General features: G+C 38.7%; 1 protein-coding gene across 13 annotated transcripts in view; it reads right to left on the reverse strand.

Annotated features, from left to right (window-relative positions):
• The window catches only part of DLG2 (discs large MAGUK scaffold protein 2), a 981187-nt gene that overhangs the window by 718075 nt on the left and 243642 nt on the right, over positions 1–19470 (reverse strand). The window contains exon 1 of one of the 13 annotated variants that reach the window (XM_085065690.1): positions 7582–8420. The exons of 11 other annotated variants lie outside the window; for them this stretch is intronic. In XM_085065690.1, coding sequence (XP_084921816.1) covers positions 7582–7701 — 120 coding nt within the window. In that variant the 5' untranslated portion in view covers positions 7702–8420. Of the gene's footprint in view, positions 1–7581; positions 8421–19470 lie in introns of those variants that run through there. One more of the 13 variants, XM_085065726.1, reaches the window with a different exon arrangement.

The following is a 19470-nucleotide window of genomic DNA, read 5'->3' on the forward strand; positions in this document are numbered from 1 at the left end:
AGCCCAGAGTGACTGACAGGGGCACAGTCCTTTGCAGTGGCTCCTCAGCCCAGTGGATTAAGAGGCAAAAAACTGAAAGGCAAGCAAAAGCTGGAAGCTGAGACTAGATTAATTCAGACTAGAAATATGGCACATGCCTCCAACAGAGTGATTAACCCCTGGAATAATACATTTGTAAAGGTGTAAGAGGTTCTGCTCATCAGAAATTATTCAACAGAAACAGAATGTTTTTCTAAAAGATAGGGCAGGTGTCAAGAGTTGGATCCTTCCTCCAACAGCTCATGTTAGTTAAACAGTCTGCTCTGACAAACTAGATTAACTGTGATTGTTCTGCCCAACTTAACAACTTGGTCACTTGGTTTTGTTTGCAAATGAAAACTGAAGTTCTGAGCAAGCTGAAAATCCTGTCCAAAATATCTGCAAATATGTGTGAAGTATCTACAATATTTCTCTTCATCTGTCCTGCAACTTGGATGAAAATGCTTTTCTGAATTTTACTTCTCCAGTCTATCTTCCTTTTCAAAAGTTTTCATGGACCTCTGTGCTATCAAAGGCAGGAAAGCCTTTCTAACTACTTCTCTGCAGAGATTCCTGTTTGAAATTTGAGAGGTTTGCTTCTTTGGTGAGCTAGAGACTGAAACAAAAATTGCTTTATGGGATTCAGATTTTGTTTTACTTGTCTTTCCAGAAAAAGTCTGGAAGCTACTCAGCTATCAGGAGAATTTCTACTATTTCAAACACAAAGATTTGTCTGGAGTTGCAAAGGGAAGAATCAGTCACCTCTTCCTCCTCTTCTGAGAAAACAGTGATGGCTTTAATAAGTTTTTTCATTCTGTAACTTCTGTATTAGCCATTAATCTGTAGCTATCACATTATTTTGGCATGTGAACATAGCTGGAATGCAGACTGCCTGCACTGAATGAGTTCCAGAGTTCATTTCTTTGGTGCGAGTCCACAAGTGGAAAAAAAATCAGTTCTCCTTTTGGAACCTTCTTTTGCATCTTGACTTCCAAAAGACACTTTCTGTGTCTCCAACTGTCTGTAAGGATATCATGGAAGGAAAGGAATGGGGGCTTCCCCTTCTGAAAATGGATACAAGCATTTCATGCCTCCATCCCACACCAAAAGTATGGGACCAAAACATCCCAGCATGTCCAAAATATACCTACACTGTCAGTAGCAGCAGCATCAAGGGAGAACACACCTGTGAAGGCTACCCTGGAAAACACAGCCTGCCACTCAAGCACACACTACCTTTATCCAACTTAGCGCCAACACATGGGACAGGAAAAGCAGGTGAAGTTGGAAGGGAACGTAGATAGAAGATAAGCATGAGAGATCTCTGGGCAGCCTTTAATTGTGACGAGCTGTTGTCAACTCCATCCATCACCAATTAATGGTGTCCTGCACTGCTCCCCATCCGGATGATAGGAGTCACAGGGTTTCCCCTCAAAAAACCTTACTTTTTCCTGGCTCCACTGCAATTTGTAGGCAGCATTGCAATCAGGATTGTTGATCTAATTTCTATGCAATCTCATAAAAATCACATAAACACTGGCATCTTAAGCACATAGGGCAAGCCTATCAGCAGTGATTTAATGGTAGAGGATTTAACTTTTCATCATTTTTATGTAAACATAAAGTTGTCACATATAGACATGGTATATTCTAGTTCCTTGCACATATTTAAAACCAAATAAATTTAAATACTTTTACAGTCCTAGATATTTTCTATTTCTCCTCTAACAAAAAGGCCAATTATGTATCTCTGATAGGAATAGCTCATTAGATAATCTCTAATGAGCCCATATTAAAATAGGAGACACAAAATAGAACTGAAATATTTTTCCTGGTATTATTATCTATCCGGAACTTTCTGAATGAAGAAATCAGTGCCTAGCTTCTGCACCTTCCAACCATTATTTTTGTGACTAACTCTTCTAACTTTAGATAAGTGCCCCTTATCCCCATGGCAAAATATTCATATTTGCTTGGTGTTCATAAAGATTCTTAGTAGTGGATTTAATTCCTTACACTGTGCTTGTCATTTTAGCATCTCTATACCTATTCACACATTTGTAATAGCCTTTAAGGGAATATTATTTTAGTCTATGGGTTAAATACAGTCCCAGTCTTATCATATCTAGAAAACCAGAGCTACTGCTGTATTATTAATCTACTCTAATTACCTCTTTCATTCATAACTTGTTATGGTCATGTATTCTAAATCAGCCTTTGAAGCTGGGTGGAGTGGTAAAGTTTATACTTAGGTATTGTAAATGCTTACAAATCTTCCCAAGTTTGACTTTAAAAGTGGAAAAATCAATCTTCAAGATTCAAACAACATACCTCTTACTCAAGACAGAATTACTGTTTGAACAGTATGAGACTGGATTCAGGTTTCCTGACGAATTCCTATTAATGTCACTGGTGTGACTTCAAAAACTGGGCCATAAATAGTACAGCAAGCTACCAAAAGAAAGAAATGCCATGTTCTTAATGCCATAATTTTGAGAGACGTTTCTCTGTAGAAGCTGATCCAAGAAGCCACTAACTCCTTCTTCTGCAATGAGTTATGACTTCCCTGAAATGCCATCTTTATCTAGCAATAGGATGACAACAATACAAAGACCTCAACTGGCTGTAGCTCTTGAGGCTAGATCTCACAGGTGTTACACAAATCCCTTAGAAAGTTCAAGGTCTTGCTTATTTTACAGCCTAGGCAAACATTTTATAAGCAGATGAAAAGATATATTACAGAAATACAACTGGATATTCACAACCTATATAGTATTATCTTTCTCCTCCTACTCAAACCTCTTGAGGTGGAAATTCCACACCAGCTTTGTTTGCTTTCTAGTACTAACCCACATTTTGCCTTGGTATCCTAAGGTAGCAGAGGAACTGTACTTTGACCTGCCACTTGTAGTTATGTCTCTGCAGTCATGAGTAAAGTAAGCCAGACTGTCAGACATAATCAGAGCTACAAAAAGGAGTAAACTCAAATAAAGTTGTTCATGAGTCAATTCTTAATTACATTACGAAAAGTGAGAAACCAATCTTTCCTGCTTACTCCTTTTAAAATGCTATATCAAAGCCATTCCTGTGGCTTTTGAACTGTTCCTCACTTCATCGAGAAGTGCTAGATGATGATGCATGATTGAACATTTAAAGGAGGAAAATATGCAAAGGAAACCAAGGATCATATATGGAAGTCTATGAGAGCTTGAAGTCCTTTTTCACCTCATCATCCCCTTGCAAAGAATATCATAAGAGCACAGCAGGACATATTTTGGCAATACAGACCCAAGTCTGAAAGATCCATTACCTCTTTTCTCTTGGAAGACCAAAACAACTCTTGGTACAAGTGGCAAAATATGGTATATATACAGCTTAATTATCTAACTATATCATTAATATATACTGTCAGAGAGGAAGAATTACAGCTGTGTGTAAAAACGCAGACAGAAGTCAGAAGTTCAGTTGTAATTTGTGATGTTTCACAGCTTTGGGCAATGAAACATTTTGCTATTTGCTATTATGATTCCTCTGCCTTTGCTGTTAATCCTTAATCCTTAAGTTGCAATTGGAAACTTCAAGGTTAAAATAATTATTTATATTTTTGCAATGCATGTGGAAAAAGAGGATGAACACAGAAAGCTAAAGTTATTAAAGGATTCCAGCTCCCAACACCCTCCAGGGGCCCTGGCCATGCTCCATTTCTACCCCACCACGTCCTCTACATCATCCAAGATCCTCAAAAAGTGACAACACATCATAGGTCAACATTGCAGTCATAAATCACATCCTGGTAGCTGTTTGACACAGGCATAATATTTTAGTTCCACAGTTTTAGCTAATATACTTAGCCGACAGTTAGCAGCCATTACCAAAAAAAAGCTCTTAGTTAACCCAGTGTTCAGGCAGGAGCTCAGTTCTGTGAGGTGCCAAGTGTGCCCATTAGCATGAAGACAGCCTAAAACTCCTGCTGAAGTAACTCTGAACCTCCTGGGAAGCCTTTGGCACTTCAAACAGATCTGAATTCATAGCATTCTTTACATGAAGCTCTGACGACCCCAAAGCCAGTGCTGACTGCTGCTGAGAAGATGTTTCAAGGTGAGAGAGCCCAACGCTCACATCTAGTTCTGTGCTAAAGTACAAATGGAAGACTTCATCTCTGCTACCCAAATTCCCAGAAGCACCAGCTGTGCCTCCAGTAAGACCCTCAAACTGTCAGCCAAAAATAGCAGCCCAGATTCACAGTAAAATCTGTCAGAACTACACAAAGAGTTCATCAAGGCAAAGGGAAGGCTAAACCTCTACAAACTTTTAAGAAAAGCCAGTCCGAATCCATAAAAGTTTTTAAAGCTTCAGTCAGACTATGGAGCATAAGTATTTGCAATGTTAGCCATGGTTTTACAAGAAATATTGCTAATACTGAGTGAATTTAAAATACTTGCCTAAACCAAGAACAGAAAGTTTTTAATGGCAACCTCTAAAAATCTCTTGCATATGAATAAAGTGTTTTCAATACACAGTGGACACAATTAAAGCAACAAACACTTGACACTAGGCAGCCCCCTGCCGTAGTTAGCCTGTGGTCCCAACATTTACTCAGGCTGAAAATACAATATATTTAACTACTGCATATAGCAGGAGTTCACTTTTTCAGGCACACTGCACATTTCCACAAGAGCACTTCTGATTTAGGAGGCAGTGCTTTTAGATTTTAACTCCCTGACTTCCCTGCTCCTTTTTGGTTTCTTCCACTGAGGTAAAAAAAATTGTGCACACATGAGAGCAAGGAAGAGATCAGTCCAAAGTGTAGAATTTTAACACTGTATCTGGTAAACAGGCAATAGAAAGCAGTAGTTTTTTTTTTCTTTTTTTTTTTATAATTCAAAATGTAGGTCCAGAGAAACTCTGACATACAAAGATATTTTGCGCATAACTTCTCAAGACATCTTTTTGCCTATTTTAACCAGTGACTTTGTTTCTGCTCAGGCAGGAAGACATAAGCATCCACATAGGCAGGTCTGTGTTCACAGTCAGTACTGCTCTTTAGTCAGCTGTAAAAATAGTCTTTGATTAAGAATGCATGGAGTAGACCTCTCTTTCTTTTGATAAGTCTGCACATGCCAACCAAGTTCACATGGGCAGTCTCATACAGTCTAGCAATCAAGAAGTGAGAGTCCTACCTTGAACTTGAAAAATCTGCTTTCTCTAAAGCCATAACGTACAGCTGCCATCAGAAACAGACCCAATTGCTTTCCTTTTTCATTTTCCAGGCCAAGCAAATCTATTTCCTGTTACAGCCTGTACTTATAGTTTTATTCTATCTTATGACTTAAAGACTAAAATATTTGAGTACCACTAAGATTTTTCCACCCATAAAGGGGGGAAAATGCAAAATACAAAACAGATGTTTTATAATGTATTTAATTTATTTTGGCCACCCATAGAGCTGTGGCTTATGTTAGTGCCAACCAAGTTAAAAGCAACAGAGTTCTTCAGAAACACTATGTAACATATTGTACAATGACCAAGCATAGGGAGCACCTTTCAATTAACCCCTATTTGTTAAGCAAACTTCAATGTCAGAAAAAGAGTTACTGAAGGTGCAAGTGGTACTTGAGCAGTTCCTGGGGGGGGGTTTGCAAAGTTGGTGCTGCTTTCTTACATTATTGTAGCCTAATGCAGAGTTTGGACAGTAGACGATCAAAGTATTCATTGAAAGTTCATGAGTTTGCTGAAAGTAGAACATCTGGAGGTAACATCCTCAGAATAATATCATGTAAATGGCAGATACTGTACAATAAACAATTGTATCAGAAATACTCAACAGTTGAGGAAGTTCCAGCAAATTAAAACTCTCTTGTCCAAACAATTGCCAGACTTGTACTGGTACAAACCTCTCACTTTTTTCTGTGTCTATGAATGGGAGCAAAGACATTTCAAAAGTTAAACCCATTAGACTTCTAACAGTTGCTGAGGTGCTTATTGACAAGGTATCTCATGGCAATTACAGTAAAAATAGTTATTGCAATTTTCCTTGTACGTATTCTTATTTAAATTGAGAAATCAAATCTCAACAATAGCCCCACTTTAATAGAAGATCTTCAGTACAGTACTGCAGGCTGAGGGACAAAATGAGCAATAAAGAATGGTTGGTCTCAAAACATTTCTATATTGACAATTTACTGCATAGATCACAGGGAATATAAAACAGATAACATTTACTAACCTGACAAAAATGTTAGAGGAAAGCATAAGAAATGGATTATTTATGTATTTTAGGAAGACAGAGTAGCATTAAAAGTTTTAACTTGTATTTTTTTGCTTGTTATCCACAGATTTAAAGAATTCCTCCTTAGAAGCGGATCATAATTGCAAAAGTTAATTAGAATGTAATAAAATGTGAACTCTTAGCAATTTAGTACAGCAAACAACAATACAGACTTTCAGCAAAAACATAGGACCAGGGTCTTAGAACATGAACTTTTAATGCAAAATACTTTTTTAATCAAATTACAACAAATATTTTGACCTAATAAATATGAAGTTAATTATTATCAAATCAAATTCAAATACAGAAAATTCACTTTTAATTCAGAGGCATGCTTAAAGCAGTTTGAAAGCAAAAAATCCTTTGCAATTATTTCTGTAGGTAAAACTGTTCTGACTATTATTATCTGTCATTTGCCAGTGCTTTCCTCCCCAGACAGACACATTCATTCAAACTTGAAAAAGCCAGAACGCCAAAAGTGCCTCCCCAATATGTTGGCTAAGGACTGTAATTCATTTAAATTATGCAACTGGATTCCCACAGCTGGCCCACAGCTTGACTGAGAGCTCAATTCAATGCCAGTGAACCTGTCTGCTAATATTGTCCTAATTGCAGAGAAGGTAATATATCCAGCAACTTATATTGAAGTTCTGACTCTAATTAACAGAGCAAGCAAATGTTGACATTAGTGACAAATGCTGCTTAATAGTTACTGTGAGACCGGTGCAGCCAGCTGGCATTTTCCTGCAGCATTTTGCAGTAATAATCCTTTCTTTATTTCTTAGGACATTGCTTATAATTTGTTTTTATGCATTTTGGTTCAAGTTAGAAACACATCGGCACAAAAACCAACCCAGACAGCAGCACCAAGACTCCCGGCTTTCAGACAAGTAATCAACAAGAAAGCATGCAAGCAGCAGCCCTGGGAGGATGCATGGGGGACCCGACTATAGGAATTCTTATCCTATATAAAGCTATGTAGCCTTGCACAAACAGCCTTTGGCATCTTGTCTCTGGCCTACCTGGACAGCAGCAAAAAATGTTTATCAGATCATACAAGCCCAGAACCTGAACTGCAAGCAGTTAAAAACTGAAGGTCGCTAAACTGCAAAATTCAAACATGCTTCTATGCTTTAGCCACACAGACAATGATAAAACAAAGCCTCCACAACCACCTGTAATAATATGCCTGTTCAGCCAGCAATTCCAAAGTACTCAGCAACACAAGGTAGACATTTTCTGCAGCTGGTTTTACATGTACATTCCTGCCGAATTGTTGCCTCGTCCCCTCTTACCTTCACATTAGTCCGGAGTGCACAGTAACATGCAAAAAACATTGCAGTAAACAAGGAGCATATGGACCAGTATTCAGCGTCTCTGCTCTGCACAAACGGTACACACACGATCCCGAGCATGTGCTACTAAGGAGCATCCGTTCCCTCTGTCAGTTTGAAAATGCATTGATCTCTGTTTTTCTGACTACAAAAAGACATGTCTTGAAGGCACTGAGTGAAAGCTACATATCTCTTCAGCGACTATATATAGAAATATGCCCAGTAATTTCAATTAGCAGAGAATTCAGCATCTGAAACTTGGACCTCAGTTGCTTTTCCTTCCAGCATTTTAAATTCAGGGGGGAAAAAGGAGGGGGAACTCACCCAGAGGGGAAAGGTGAGGAATTAAAACGTAAGCAGTGAGTTACTTATATTTCCCCCTGGCTTTGATGTTTTCCTATTCAATATTTTACAAACGTTATACACAGAAAAATGAAGAAAGGTTTCTCTTCCAAGTCTCAAATTTACTGTAGATTCTGCACTGCTTCTGTCTGCTCTTGTTAAAGATGCAGCATCCCTTTTAACAAAGACAACGTCATCAATCATGACAGATTCAACATGTTCTACTTACAAATACAGTCTCTGATTAAGGACAATGGCTGTCTGGCTTATTAACGTTTCCTTAAATGCAAGTTCAGTCCCCTGTGCTAATCTATTTTTAAATAAAAAGTCCCACCTACTCCTTCCCTCTCATTTAATAAAAATGCAGCGGACTAGCTCTAAAGATCCTGAATTGCATTGTGCTCCCAGCTCAGGCACTGGACATTGATTTCAAATTGTTCTCTTGCTTGCTGGGATTAGAAACACAGAGAAAAATTAAAATGAAAGCAGAAAAATCCTGGAAGAAGTCTGTGTCCTCACATTTGTAACTACATATTCTGAATTCAGAATGCTCCAATGTCTTCCAGAAGGAGGGAACTCAGAACCTAGCCAGAAGGCAAAGCTTTAATTCACAGGCACAAAAATAAAATCAAACCACTTCTCTCACTCCTGTCAACCGCTGGGATGCTGCGAATTAACTGATTGTTTACTGGGCTGCAGGGACACAAAGTCAAAGACTCAACTCTGTTTATAGCACCGGAAACCACCTATATTAGTACTGAATTATGAAGCAGTCTCTGGGAATAAAACCAGAAAAGAGCCTCTTTTTTTTTTTTCCCCCACTGCAGCAGATACTGTGGGAGGCAAAGAGTGGAAGAGGCTTTACTACCTCCTTCTCTATCAGCACAGAGCAATTTGCGTAGGATAAGCATAACTTAATAGAAATATCTGCAGGGACTTTTAGGATTGCTTTAAATGTTTTATGTAAACCCCCCTGGAAATCTGCAGAAACACTGAAGTCCTAACCAAGTCAGTGGGTATCTTTCTGTGGGCAACGGGGTGAAGAAGCTTAAACAGAAGGGCGTGCATTTTAAGAATAAGGGGGAGGGGAAAAGACAGCAAGGTTTTTTCCAACATCTTTGTAAAGACAAGCTCTCAGAAACTGTCGTCAACTCCAAGAGAACAGCTATTTTTAGCTTGTCATTGTTTGTGCCTTTTTTTAGGAATGAAAAAGGCAGTCGTGTTTAAAGCTAGATATTGCTCTACAACGTAGCCCAAGACAGCTACTTAATTTCATCCCAGCTCCATCTGTCATACAAATTAAGTAATTAGTAATCACAGCCTTCTTTGGCACAATGACTTCCACAACAAAGGAGATGAACCCTGGTTTTAAATCTAATTCTGCAATTTTTGTTAGTAATGAAATGGGGGTCTAGATACCATACTTCAAAAGCTGGAGTATCCCAAACTTATGGTGGTTCAGACTTTGGCTGCAGCAATATCCATCAAATAAGCTAAAATATAGTAATGTGTTGCTCAGAAAAAGCATGGGAGAATTAATTGATGCATTTGTTTTGGTCACTCTTCAAGTGAATAGAAAGTGAAAGGAATCATGGTTTATTTTGCAGTGCAGTACACTAAAAATTAAAATTAAGTATCTTAGTCATTGAAAAAAATATCACAGATCTCAGGGAATTCTGATCCACAGAGAAATGCAATTCAAAAAGCAAAGATGAAAAGATGCACAGTCTTGAGAAGTGAGACAAGGTTCAGGCAAGCATGTAGCTGCATATGAAAATCAAATCCAAGCTTTCTTTCTGCCAAAGGAATTGCACAAGGTTTCAGTCAGCAAAGTCTTTGAAACAACTTTTTCTCAATCCCAGAAAAGTTAATGGGTTTGGATTTAGGTAAACAAACCCAACATGGGGGAAATCCCACTAAAAGAAAGCAAGTCTGTGTAATGATACAATTCCTGATTACCTGGATATAAAACTTCAGACTCATCTAGGAAAACAAAAAGTAATTCACTTCCAAAGTCTTCACTCAGAATAAACTCCCATGACACCTGAGCATCTGAGAGGAAAATTTATCTAGGAAATTACAGACTGGCCCTCATAACACTGTAAGTGAAAAGGGAAGAGAGACCCCCATCCATACTTCAGCTGCCTCCTGTAATAACTGTGGGCATGTGAGAATTTGCCAGACAAATTGAGATCTCTGTACCAACCAACAAGGGATTACTCTGCTAGCAGACCAGCCCAACACATCTATCAGGGGCGACTTCAGGTAATCTACACAAGCCGATCCCTGCAGGGCTTGTTCACCTCTGCCAAGACATTTCTTATCACAGCAGCCTAATTGTTAAAGAAAGCATTGTCATCAAGGACATACAATATTTTAGGATGTCTAACAACTACTCAAAAGCATCACATATTGGTAATATTTACAGTTAAAGTTATAGTCGATAGAAGTGAGTGGGGAAAAAGCCCTGCCCAAGTCACCCAGATATGCCAAAAACAGCAGAACATTTGAAGTTCTCAGGGCCTCTTTAAACAGGTGACAATGGGGAACCCCAAAGATGAAAAAAAGTATTCAATTTAAAAAATATAGGTTAAGTCTAACACCAGAAGAGAGTCAGTAGTCCAAAGGAACTATACTACAGACCCTTTCTAAAAAGACACACAACTTGTGACCTGAACATTCTTAGATAACAGAAACTGGAGCCACTATCCTGAGCTGTGAAATGCCATTGTTACTTTTTGCTCCTGTGCCTTCAGAAGAGCAAAAGGAGCATTTGGAAGGAAACCTTGGTTGTCTGTAGAGGTTCAAAGAGAGCAGAGGAAACAATGCTGCCTTGCAAGACTTTGATCTCCGGAGGGCCTGAGGCCAGTCTGCTTCAGAGGAGCAAGGAGGGCACAGCCCTTCTCAGCATCCATCACCACTGCCCAGAAGAAGAGCACCAGGAGCTAGTAGCAGTAACAGCAGTAATAGTAGTAGTACCAGAAGTAGGAATGCCTTATGGCTGTTGTGTTCTGAAGCTGTGGCTCAAGGACCCCCGCAGTGCCATGGCACTGTGCTAGCACAGAGCTGACAATATCACAGAATCACAGCATGGTTTGGGTTGGATGGGATCTTAAAGATCATCTCGTTCAAATCCCCTGCCAGGGCAGGATGCCACCCTCTAGACCAGGTAGCCCAGAGCCCCATCTCACCTGGCCGTGAACACTGCCAGGGATGGAGCATCCACCACTTCTCTGGGAGGAACACTGGAACCACACTGCGGAACAACAATTTTCATCCTCAGCCACCCAAGCATTTTCAAGTTTGGGTTGTTTGTTTTAGGCAGGCATGATGGAAAGGGTGGTATTTTAAAGGACAGCACTAATAAAAACAATAGCCTAAAAATGCAGTAAAGAAACCAACGCTCTCCAGGATTTGCTTTATGACAGTGCAACATGCCCCACTTTACTTAAACAGCACATTCGTGGGTAAATATTATAAGTTGGTCTTAAAATGACTCATTGCAATCAGACAGATTTTGTGATCACCCTGTGATGATCACGAAGATAGCAAAAATTGGCTAGCAAAGAAACGGAAATTGGAGAGGGACAGGTCTGAAGAAAAGGGTTCATTTCTCTCTGAGTGGACAGAGGGAGAAATGACACTCCTGTCCTCCAAAAGAGGGAGGGGTGGATGTCTGCAGGAAATTGAGCATAATGGTGGAGGTTTGCAAGCATATTTCTAGGCCATGCAATGCTTATTAGTATCAACACTGATAGTCTGTGTCACTGACTTTGAGTAGCCAGAGGTGTGATTCTCCATCTTTTTGCAGGAGGTACTGACTTGTGCAGTCATGGCACTCTGGCTACAGTCATGCTCCATCACTCCCTGTCTTTGCACACTGCAGTGAGACAATCTATACAGCACCCTAGTCCTGCCTTGCCTAAATAGCTCTGATTTCAGCACAGGAGCTCTAAACTGAAATGATTTTAATATTTTCCCCATTTCTAAGACTTTAAACTTTTCCTCCTCTGCAAGAAGTTCCTTACACTGAAGATATCCACATTGAGGGGTGGCATATTGAAAGAAGTGTTGATATGGACTGCAGGTCTGTGGTGCTGTAGGACCTACAGTTTCCAGATGGCAAATACTGACTACAAACAGAGGATTGAATCTATGTGGCATCTGGAAAAAAACTACAGAAAGAAGAATGTGGAACAAAGCCCCAACTGGGAGAAGTCTTTCTTAGGCTGTCCACTGCAGCAAAGCCTAGTAAGAAATAGCACACAGGGGAACTACATCAGCAGCTTGATCTCAGAAAATCTTACAGTTTTCACAAAGAGAAAGAAAAAGGCTGAGTAGATTATTTACAAATTCTCATTTCCAGTATTGTAAACAGCTCTCTGGAATCCTGGCATTCCGATGCGTAAGTTGCTGTGTCAAATATTCTTCCTCACTTCCAGACCAGTAAACACCAAAGACCTTGCCCTGGGCTGATTTAACTTAAGCCACAGTTTTCCCTGAAAACTTTCTGTTCCCTTTTTCCTGCACAATCTTCTTAATATATTTGTCTGATTTTTTGAGCATTTAATACTTTTCCTCTTAAAGTCCCAGCTCTCTAATTTCTGCCTTATGTGGTTGCATTCAGGAAGGTTTTGATTAGGTATATAACAAAAACATATAATTTACTTAGAAAATAATTCCTTCTCAATATTAAAATTTATACATATTTCATAAACCAGGCCTTGCAGTTAGTATTTCATAATTTCAGCCATAAAGCCATTTATAATATGCAAATTTTAAAAAGAAATAAGTAAAGGCCAAATGATAAACAAAAAATTAGTGAAGAATGACCCCATCCTGGTTTTTTTCTACAACTGTGAATTTTTCAGGAAATGTTTTCTCATTGTTCCTGATTACTCTAAAACAAAATGATGCAAAACAAGCAACAGAGGATCAGAAAGAAGGAACTGGATTCAGCTTCACCTTAAGTTATTCAAAACCTCATTTTTCAACTCCTGTACCTGTATCCCATGGATCAAGTTTATTTTATACCTCATCCTATACTACTGATTGAGATGACATAACCCCTTTAATGCCTCAATTGAGACACCCAGGCTGCAAAGTCCTTTCCAACTCTGAAGATCCCCAATTGAATTTCCTGAATTTCACTCAAATTGCTTACTAACATGTCTCCACAATCTGTGTTTCATTTTGTGACTTTGACAGGACACCTGCCTTTCTCCTTGACCTGAATTTTCATGACAACTCCTCCAAAAAGGTATTTCCATTCACAGTCATATCAAAGGCCATGGCAAGCTGGAACCCTAGGAGATTATCTAGGTTGTTTTCCTTGCTGTGGGAAGATTAACCACACAGAGTGCTCTTGGCTTGGTTGTCCAACTTCGAAGTCTCTCATGAAGGGAACACAGCCTTTGCTTCAGTTGGTCCTTTATTCTTAATACGGAAATAATAGAATCATAGAATTGTTAAGGTTGGAAAAGACCTCTAAAATAATCAAGTCCAAGCATCAATGTAGCACCACCATGTCCACCACTAAACCATGTTCTTAAGTGCCACATCCATGTGTGTTTTGAACACTTCCAGGGATGGCAATTCCACCACTTCCCTGGGCAGCCTGTTACAGTGCTTGAAAACCCTTTCAATGAAGAAATTCTCCCTAATATCAAAGCTAAACTTCCCATGGCACCACTTGAGGCCATTTCCTGTGGTTCTGTCACTTGATACCAGGGAGAAGAGAGTGACTCCACCACAATACAACTTCCTTTCAGGCAGTTTCAGAAAGACATAAGGTCCCTTCTCCGCCTCGTTTTCTCCAGACTAAACACCACCAACTCAATGCAAGACAAGAAGCTTTAATGATTAGAAGCCTTTAAATGATTAAAAGCCTATGCTCGTTTTCCACGCAAAAAAAATAATTTACCGTGATTGTTTGAAAAACTTGGGGAAAAATGAAACTTGGAGAAAATGATGCCTATCTTGTCATGATTGCCATCACTCCACAATTATGAATTAACATTTTACTTTTATAATTTATGAACTATAATTTATGAACTAAGCTTATTCATTTAAGCATAAAATCCACATTTCCATGGTAACAGCATGAATGAAGAAGGAATGAACTTCCAAAGTTCAATTGCATTTATTACAGCACTTAAAAATAAACCTCCAGCAATGCTGTAGTCTTTTTGCAAGAAAAAAATTAAAATTAAATATCTCACTGTAAACTTGTATAGGAACAACTGGATTTTGCATTGTACTTGATAAAGACCTGTGTGTGCCAAAACACTTAGTATTTTATTCTTTGTACTGTAATTTTGGTTGAGGAAACGATTTAAAGGGAACTTATGGTTAGATTAAGAAATATGATAAAAAATTTTGTAGCACTGGAAACAACCCAAGTTTTCAAGAAAATATATGTGTATGGTTTTTTTTAGATGTAGCCAGTATTTTCATTAAGCAAGTAAAGTGTTTGAATTTACAATGGAGAGTATATTGATGGATATTCATTGCCTATGCTCTATTCCTCTTCATTCCACTGATAACAGTTATTAGCTTAATATGTAAAAAAAACTTCAACTATAAATCTTATCAGTGAGATAAACACCTTGTTTTAAAAATATGTTTAAATTTAGCAGGTTCTTGAAAAGTAATTTCAAATCTGCACAGCATTTGAAAGGAAAGGCTAATTAATGAGGGAAACTATTTACAAGACAATTAGTGTAATTTTCTATGTTTTACTGATTTCAAATGATGAATCAAGATGTTTCTAGAAATCTTATGAGTTAAAAGCAAACTATTAAGCTCAGTAAAGAATAGATAGGTTTGAATAGGTCCAATTACTCTAATAATGTGCTAAATCTAGCAATCTATTTTTCCATTTACAAAAAATGAATATTCAAAATAAGTGTATTATAAACATGAAGGAGGAAAAAACCTTTGTCGGGAACCTCTCTCTGTGAAAACTGGTGAACTGGTGATGAATCATACATCTGTATCTCCTCTGGGACCTGTGACTCCCAACATTTACAGACACCTGGCTAACCCAGATACTTTTTATTCTAATAGTATCCAAACTGTAAAAATAATACTCAGATGAAGACTTTAAAAATACCCTAGAATAACAATAAATTTAGCAAAAAACCCTTCCCCTGACTGATTGGGACTTTTCCTGTAGGGTTTTATCAATTCTTTCATTCCTTACTTCAGTTCCTCCTTTACCCATCAAGTCAAAATATTTTCAGCTGTAGGTCCAAAAGTTCATGGGAGTCAGTGAGATGAACCCCATGGTCCTGAGGGAACTGGCAGGTGTAGTTGATAGGACACTCTCCATCATATTTGGAAAGTCACAGCAGCCAGACAAAGTACCCAGTGACTGGAAAAGGGAAATATCACACCAATTAAAAAAAAAAAAAAAAAAAGGAGGACCACAGGAACTACTGGCCAGTCAGCCTCACCTCTGTGTTTAGTAAGATAATGGAACAGATCCTCCTAGGAGCTATGTCAAGGCATATGAATGGCAGGAAAGTGATTCCAGGCAGCCAACACGGCCTCAGAATGGGCAAATCACCCCTAAATTATCTGCTGGCCTCCTACAATGAAGTGATGGAGAGGCTGTGCTGCTGGATAAGGGAAGAGAAACTGGTATCATTTATCTTGACTTCAGTAAGGTCTTTGACAGGGTCCCACACAACATCTTTGTCTCTAAATTAGAGAGATATGGATTTGATGGATGGGCTGTTTGATGGATTAGGAATCTGCTGGATGGCCAGTTGCAGGCAATGGCTCAATGTCCAAATTGAGATCATTACCAAGTAGTATTCTGCAGGAATCCATGCTGGGACCAGCACTGTTCAGTATCTTTATTAGTGACCTCACCAGTGTGACTTTGAAAGTCGGCACACGACACCAAGCTGAGTGGTACAATTGAGATGCTAGAGAGAAAGGATGCCATAAAATGGAACCCTGACAGGCTTGATGAGTCATCCCATGGAAATCTCATGAAGCTCAAGAACACCAAGTGCAAGATATCACACTTAGGTCAGGGCAATCACCTGTTTCAGGGATTGAGAGAGCCCTGCAGAGATGGACTCGGGAATAGTGGTGGATAAAGAAATTAACATGAGCCAGCAATGTGCACTTGGAGCCCAGAAATCCCACCCTATCCTGGGCTGCATCAGAAGGAGTGTGACCAGCAAGCAGACTGAGGGATGCGATTTTGTCCCCATCTACATTGCTCCCCTGAGAGCCCACCCAGAGTGCTGCATCCAGCTCTGGATGTTGGGCCCCACACAGCTCTGGGGCCCAACATTGGAAGGATGAGGACCTGATGAAGCAGGTCCAGAGGAGGCCACAAAGATGTTTGGAGGGCTGGAGCACCTCTCCTATGAAGACAGGCTGAGAGAGCTGGAGTTATTCAGCCTGGACAAGACAAAGCTGTAGGAAGACCTTAGTAAAACCTTTCAGTACTTAAATGGGGCCTATAAGAAAGTTGTAAAGGGAATTAGAATTTCACGTGGTGCTTCGGAAACCTGCTGTTGAGAAATCTCATCAGTTATACCCCATCTCCTGAGGGGCTGTAATTAATGGCATCATGATAAAGGAGAAGTTTTGTGGGGTTTTTTATTTTTGATGGTGTAGTGATGTTCCACAGGTACTGACTGAACAACTGTTGCCATGTTTTGTTGTTCTAGGTCCAAGGGAATACCTCAAATGTTGTGGTCAAAGCATGGTTATTTCTTTCTGGAAATTATTCTTTTTAGTTGCTTCAGTAGTGAAGAATTTGGCACACAAAGTCAAAATTTTAAAATGTCCTTAAGAGCCACAAAATATTTTCAACACATTTACATCTGAATAGCAACTTTTTACACTGCTAGTATCTAAGTACTTCTATTATTTCGCAGCAGTTAAAGAACCCTTTTTAACCAATATTATTTAAGGAGTTCTATTATTTCCAAGTAGTTAGAAGTTTCCTTTTAAAATACCACGCTTTACATATTTCTTCCAAGCATGTTCTCTTCTCACTTCAATACTCCCTTGAGTCACATGCAGTGGAGATCAGATAAATTCAGAGAATGTCTTCAGTGAAATATCTTGTAAAATGTAAATTACTGCTATAATCTGATGATATTTCACAAGGAAACTGACTTTAGTACTGCTTCCTCTGTAACTATTTATAAAAGCTAAAAATCTCTGCCAGTCTTTCTGGCTATGGGGCTGTCTATAAACATTTTGTTAATATGTCTATATGCAAAATTAGTCTCAGTGTAGTACACAGGGTCAGTATCTCTTTTGCATGGAGGACAAGACTGAATGAGACATGCATGCTGACAGCAGAATACCAATTGACTTGAGCCATATTTATCCAAGAGGAACATTTTCTGTTCTCTTAATACTTTATTTAAATAGTTTTAGAAATTGCAGTCCCCTTGACCCAAAGAAGTTATAGCATGCCCCATTTCACACATTAACTAAAAATATCATCAAATCTCTTAGGAAAACAAAGCCAGAGCCTACTGTCAATCATAATACAAGTAACCTTTTTAATTTCAGCAGGGTCATAAATATCTACAGTCCTATAAAGTATGAGAATCTTGCACAAAAAATAAATAAAATCAGACTAAAGTATGATATATGCTGAATTAAAATCTGCATCTACTAAAACCAACACTAAAACCAACCATCTTATTAACTTCAAGGAATTTTACGGATGTTCTTTAAGGTATAAAATAATCCTAACACACATGCCACAATAATCAGTTTGTCTGTAAACCTCAGTTATAAAGAGCTGATGCTCTCTGTTATTATTTTGGGAGATTATCAGTTCTACTATAGCTGTTATACAAAAGCAGAGTAATAGAACCTGAAAATAACTTTTTCTATCTCCTTTTCATCACCACACTGAAATTGGAGTTCACATGCTGGAATATGTGATCACCTTTAAGAGGTGTTTGTGAATATTGGTTCAGTCACAAAGACTGGGACACTGGATACAGTGTAAGAGCATCATGCAATTATCAAAGAGTATTCTGAACACAAGAATACTGGAATCTGAACAACTTCAGATACATTTGCAGTTATGGGGTAACTTTAATCCAAATGTGGTTTCCTGATTTGGGAAACTCCTACATGGAGTTTACTCCAATAAGCTGTGAAAATGATGGAAAGTATATGAAGTGTGAGGGATTGATCAGAAAGTCAGGGAGTCCTGATATAGATGATAGAAATATTGTGTGGGTCTTCAGTGGAAGTACACTTGAAAGGCAGGTGGGCAAGAGACATTTTAGCTTGTATTTATCAATCAGAACCAAGGCTACTAAGAGCTGTTACTGGCTCAGTAGGAGAAGTCAAACTGGACTATAAGAAGATTTCCCCCAGAAAGGAGGAGAGGAGAATCTGTTGTGAGAGGTGACTCATGTCTAGAAAACAGAAGAATGCAAATGGTTTAGTCTTTTGTGAGCTGGAGAGATGCAATGCAGCTTTTGTTTTTTTAAAAATCTGAGTCTGAAGGGAAAGAATTGAAGTCAATAAAATAAACATACAACATAGGAAGGGCTTTTTTCCATCCTCCACCAAACCAGCACAGGAATGTAGCTCATCTCCCCACCTTTGATGACACCTGGTCCCTCACAAAACCTGTGATGCAATAAGGCAATGAGAATTAAATAATAATGATTGACATAGAGTGTGTTTATGTGCTTGCATAAGTTTACCTTTGTAATAAGAATGTATCTTGCTAAACACTCATCAGAAATCTGCTCATTAATGGCGGCTGCTGCTGCGGTATATGATGCTCTGGAAAAACAAGCCAAACCACAAAATATGCTAAATGGGCAAATGCTTGCTGTCTGCTGATTTCAGTGAAGTCCTGGCCAGGAAGTCAGGCTAGATGATGGCCAAGTTCTTCTGGACCTCATGCAGATGTATCTGCTAATTCACATGCACAAAAATCCCCACAAGACTGGAACAATCTGGAAGCACACTCAACTCCACATTTACTGCCTGTTAAAGAAAACTGTCATTTTACACTTCTGCTTTGCATTGTTCTCTGCTTCTTCTGCTAAGTTTTCTATAAAGAGAGGTATTTCATGCCAATTAATGAGAAAGGTTTTTGAAAGAGGTGTAGAAATTCCCAAGCTATAAGTGAAGCTGTTAAAACCCATAACAAAGCTATGCAATGCTCAAAAATGTTGGCCACCTGGAAGAACTAAAACTTTTAAACATATCTCAGTACTCCTGATGTATTGGCTTTCTCTGTCATTTGACAGCCCTCTGCACTGAAATAGCTTGTTGAATATTTTAGAATCAACATCACAGTATTTCAGTGAAAGGATTATAATTAATTTTTCACAACTGCATAATTTCAGGGCATTGTGAAATACAGCTTCAGTGGGTTTCTTCACGCAGCAGTGTCCCAGTGTCACATTGAACAGTTGTGTCTATGGCAACATGTTCCTATTATCACAGATCTCCTATATCTACCATCATCTGTGATTTTTTTTTTATATA

The sequence above is a fragment of the Lichenostomus cassidix genome, chromosome 1 (genome assembly GCF_008360975.1).
Source record: "Lichenostomus cassidix isolate B80296 chromosome 1, HeHo_3.0, whole genome shotgun sequence".
In the NCBI taxonomy this organism is placed as follows: Eukaryota; Metazoa; Chordata; class Aves; order Passeriformes; family Meliphagidae; genus Lichenostomus; species Lichenostomus cassidix.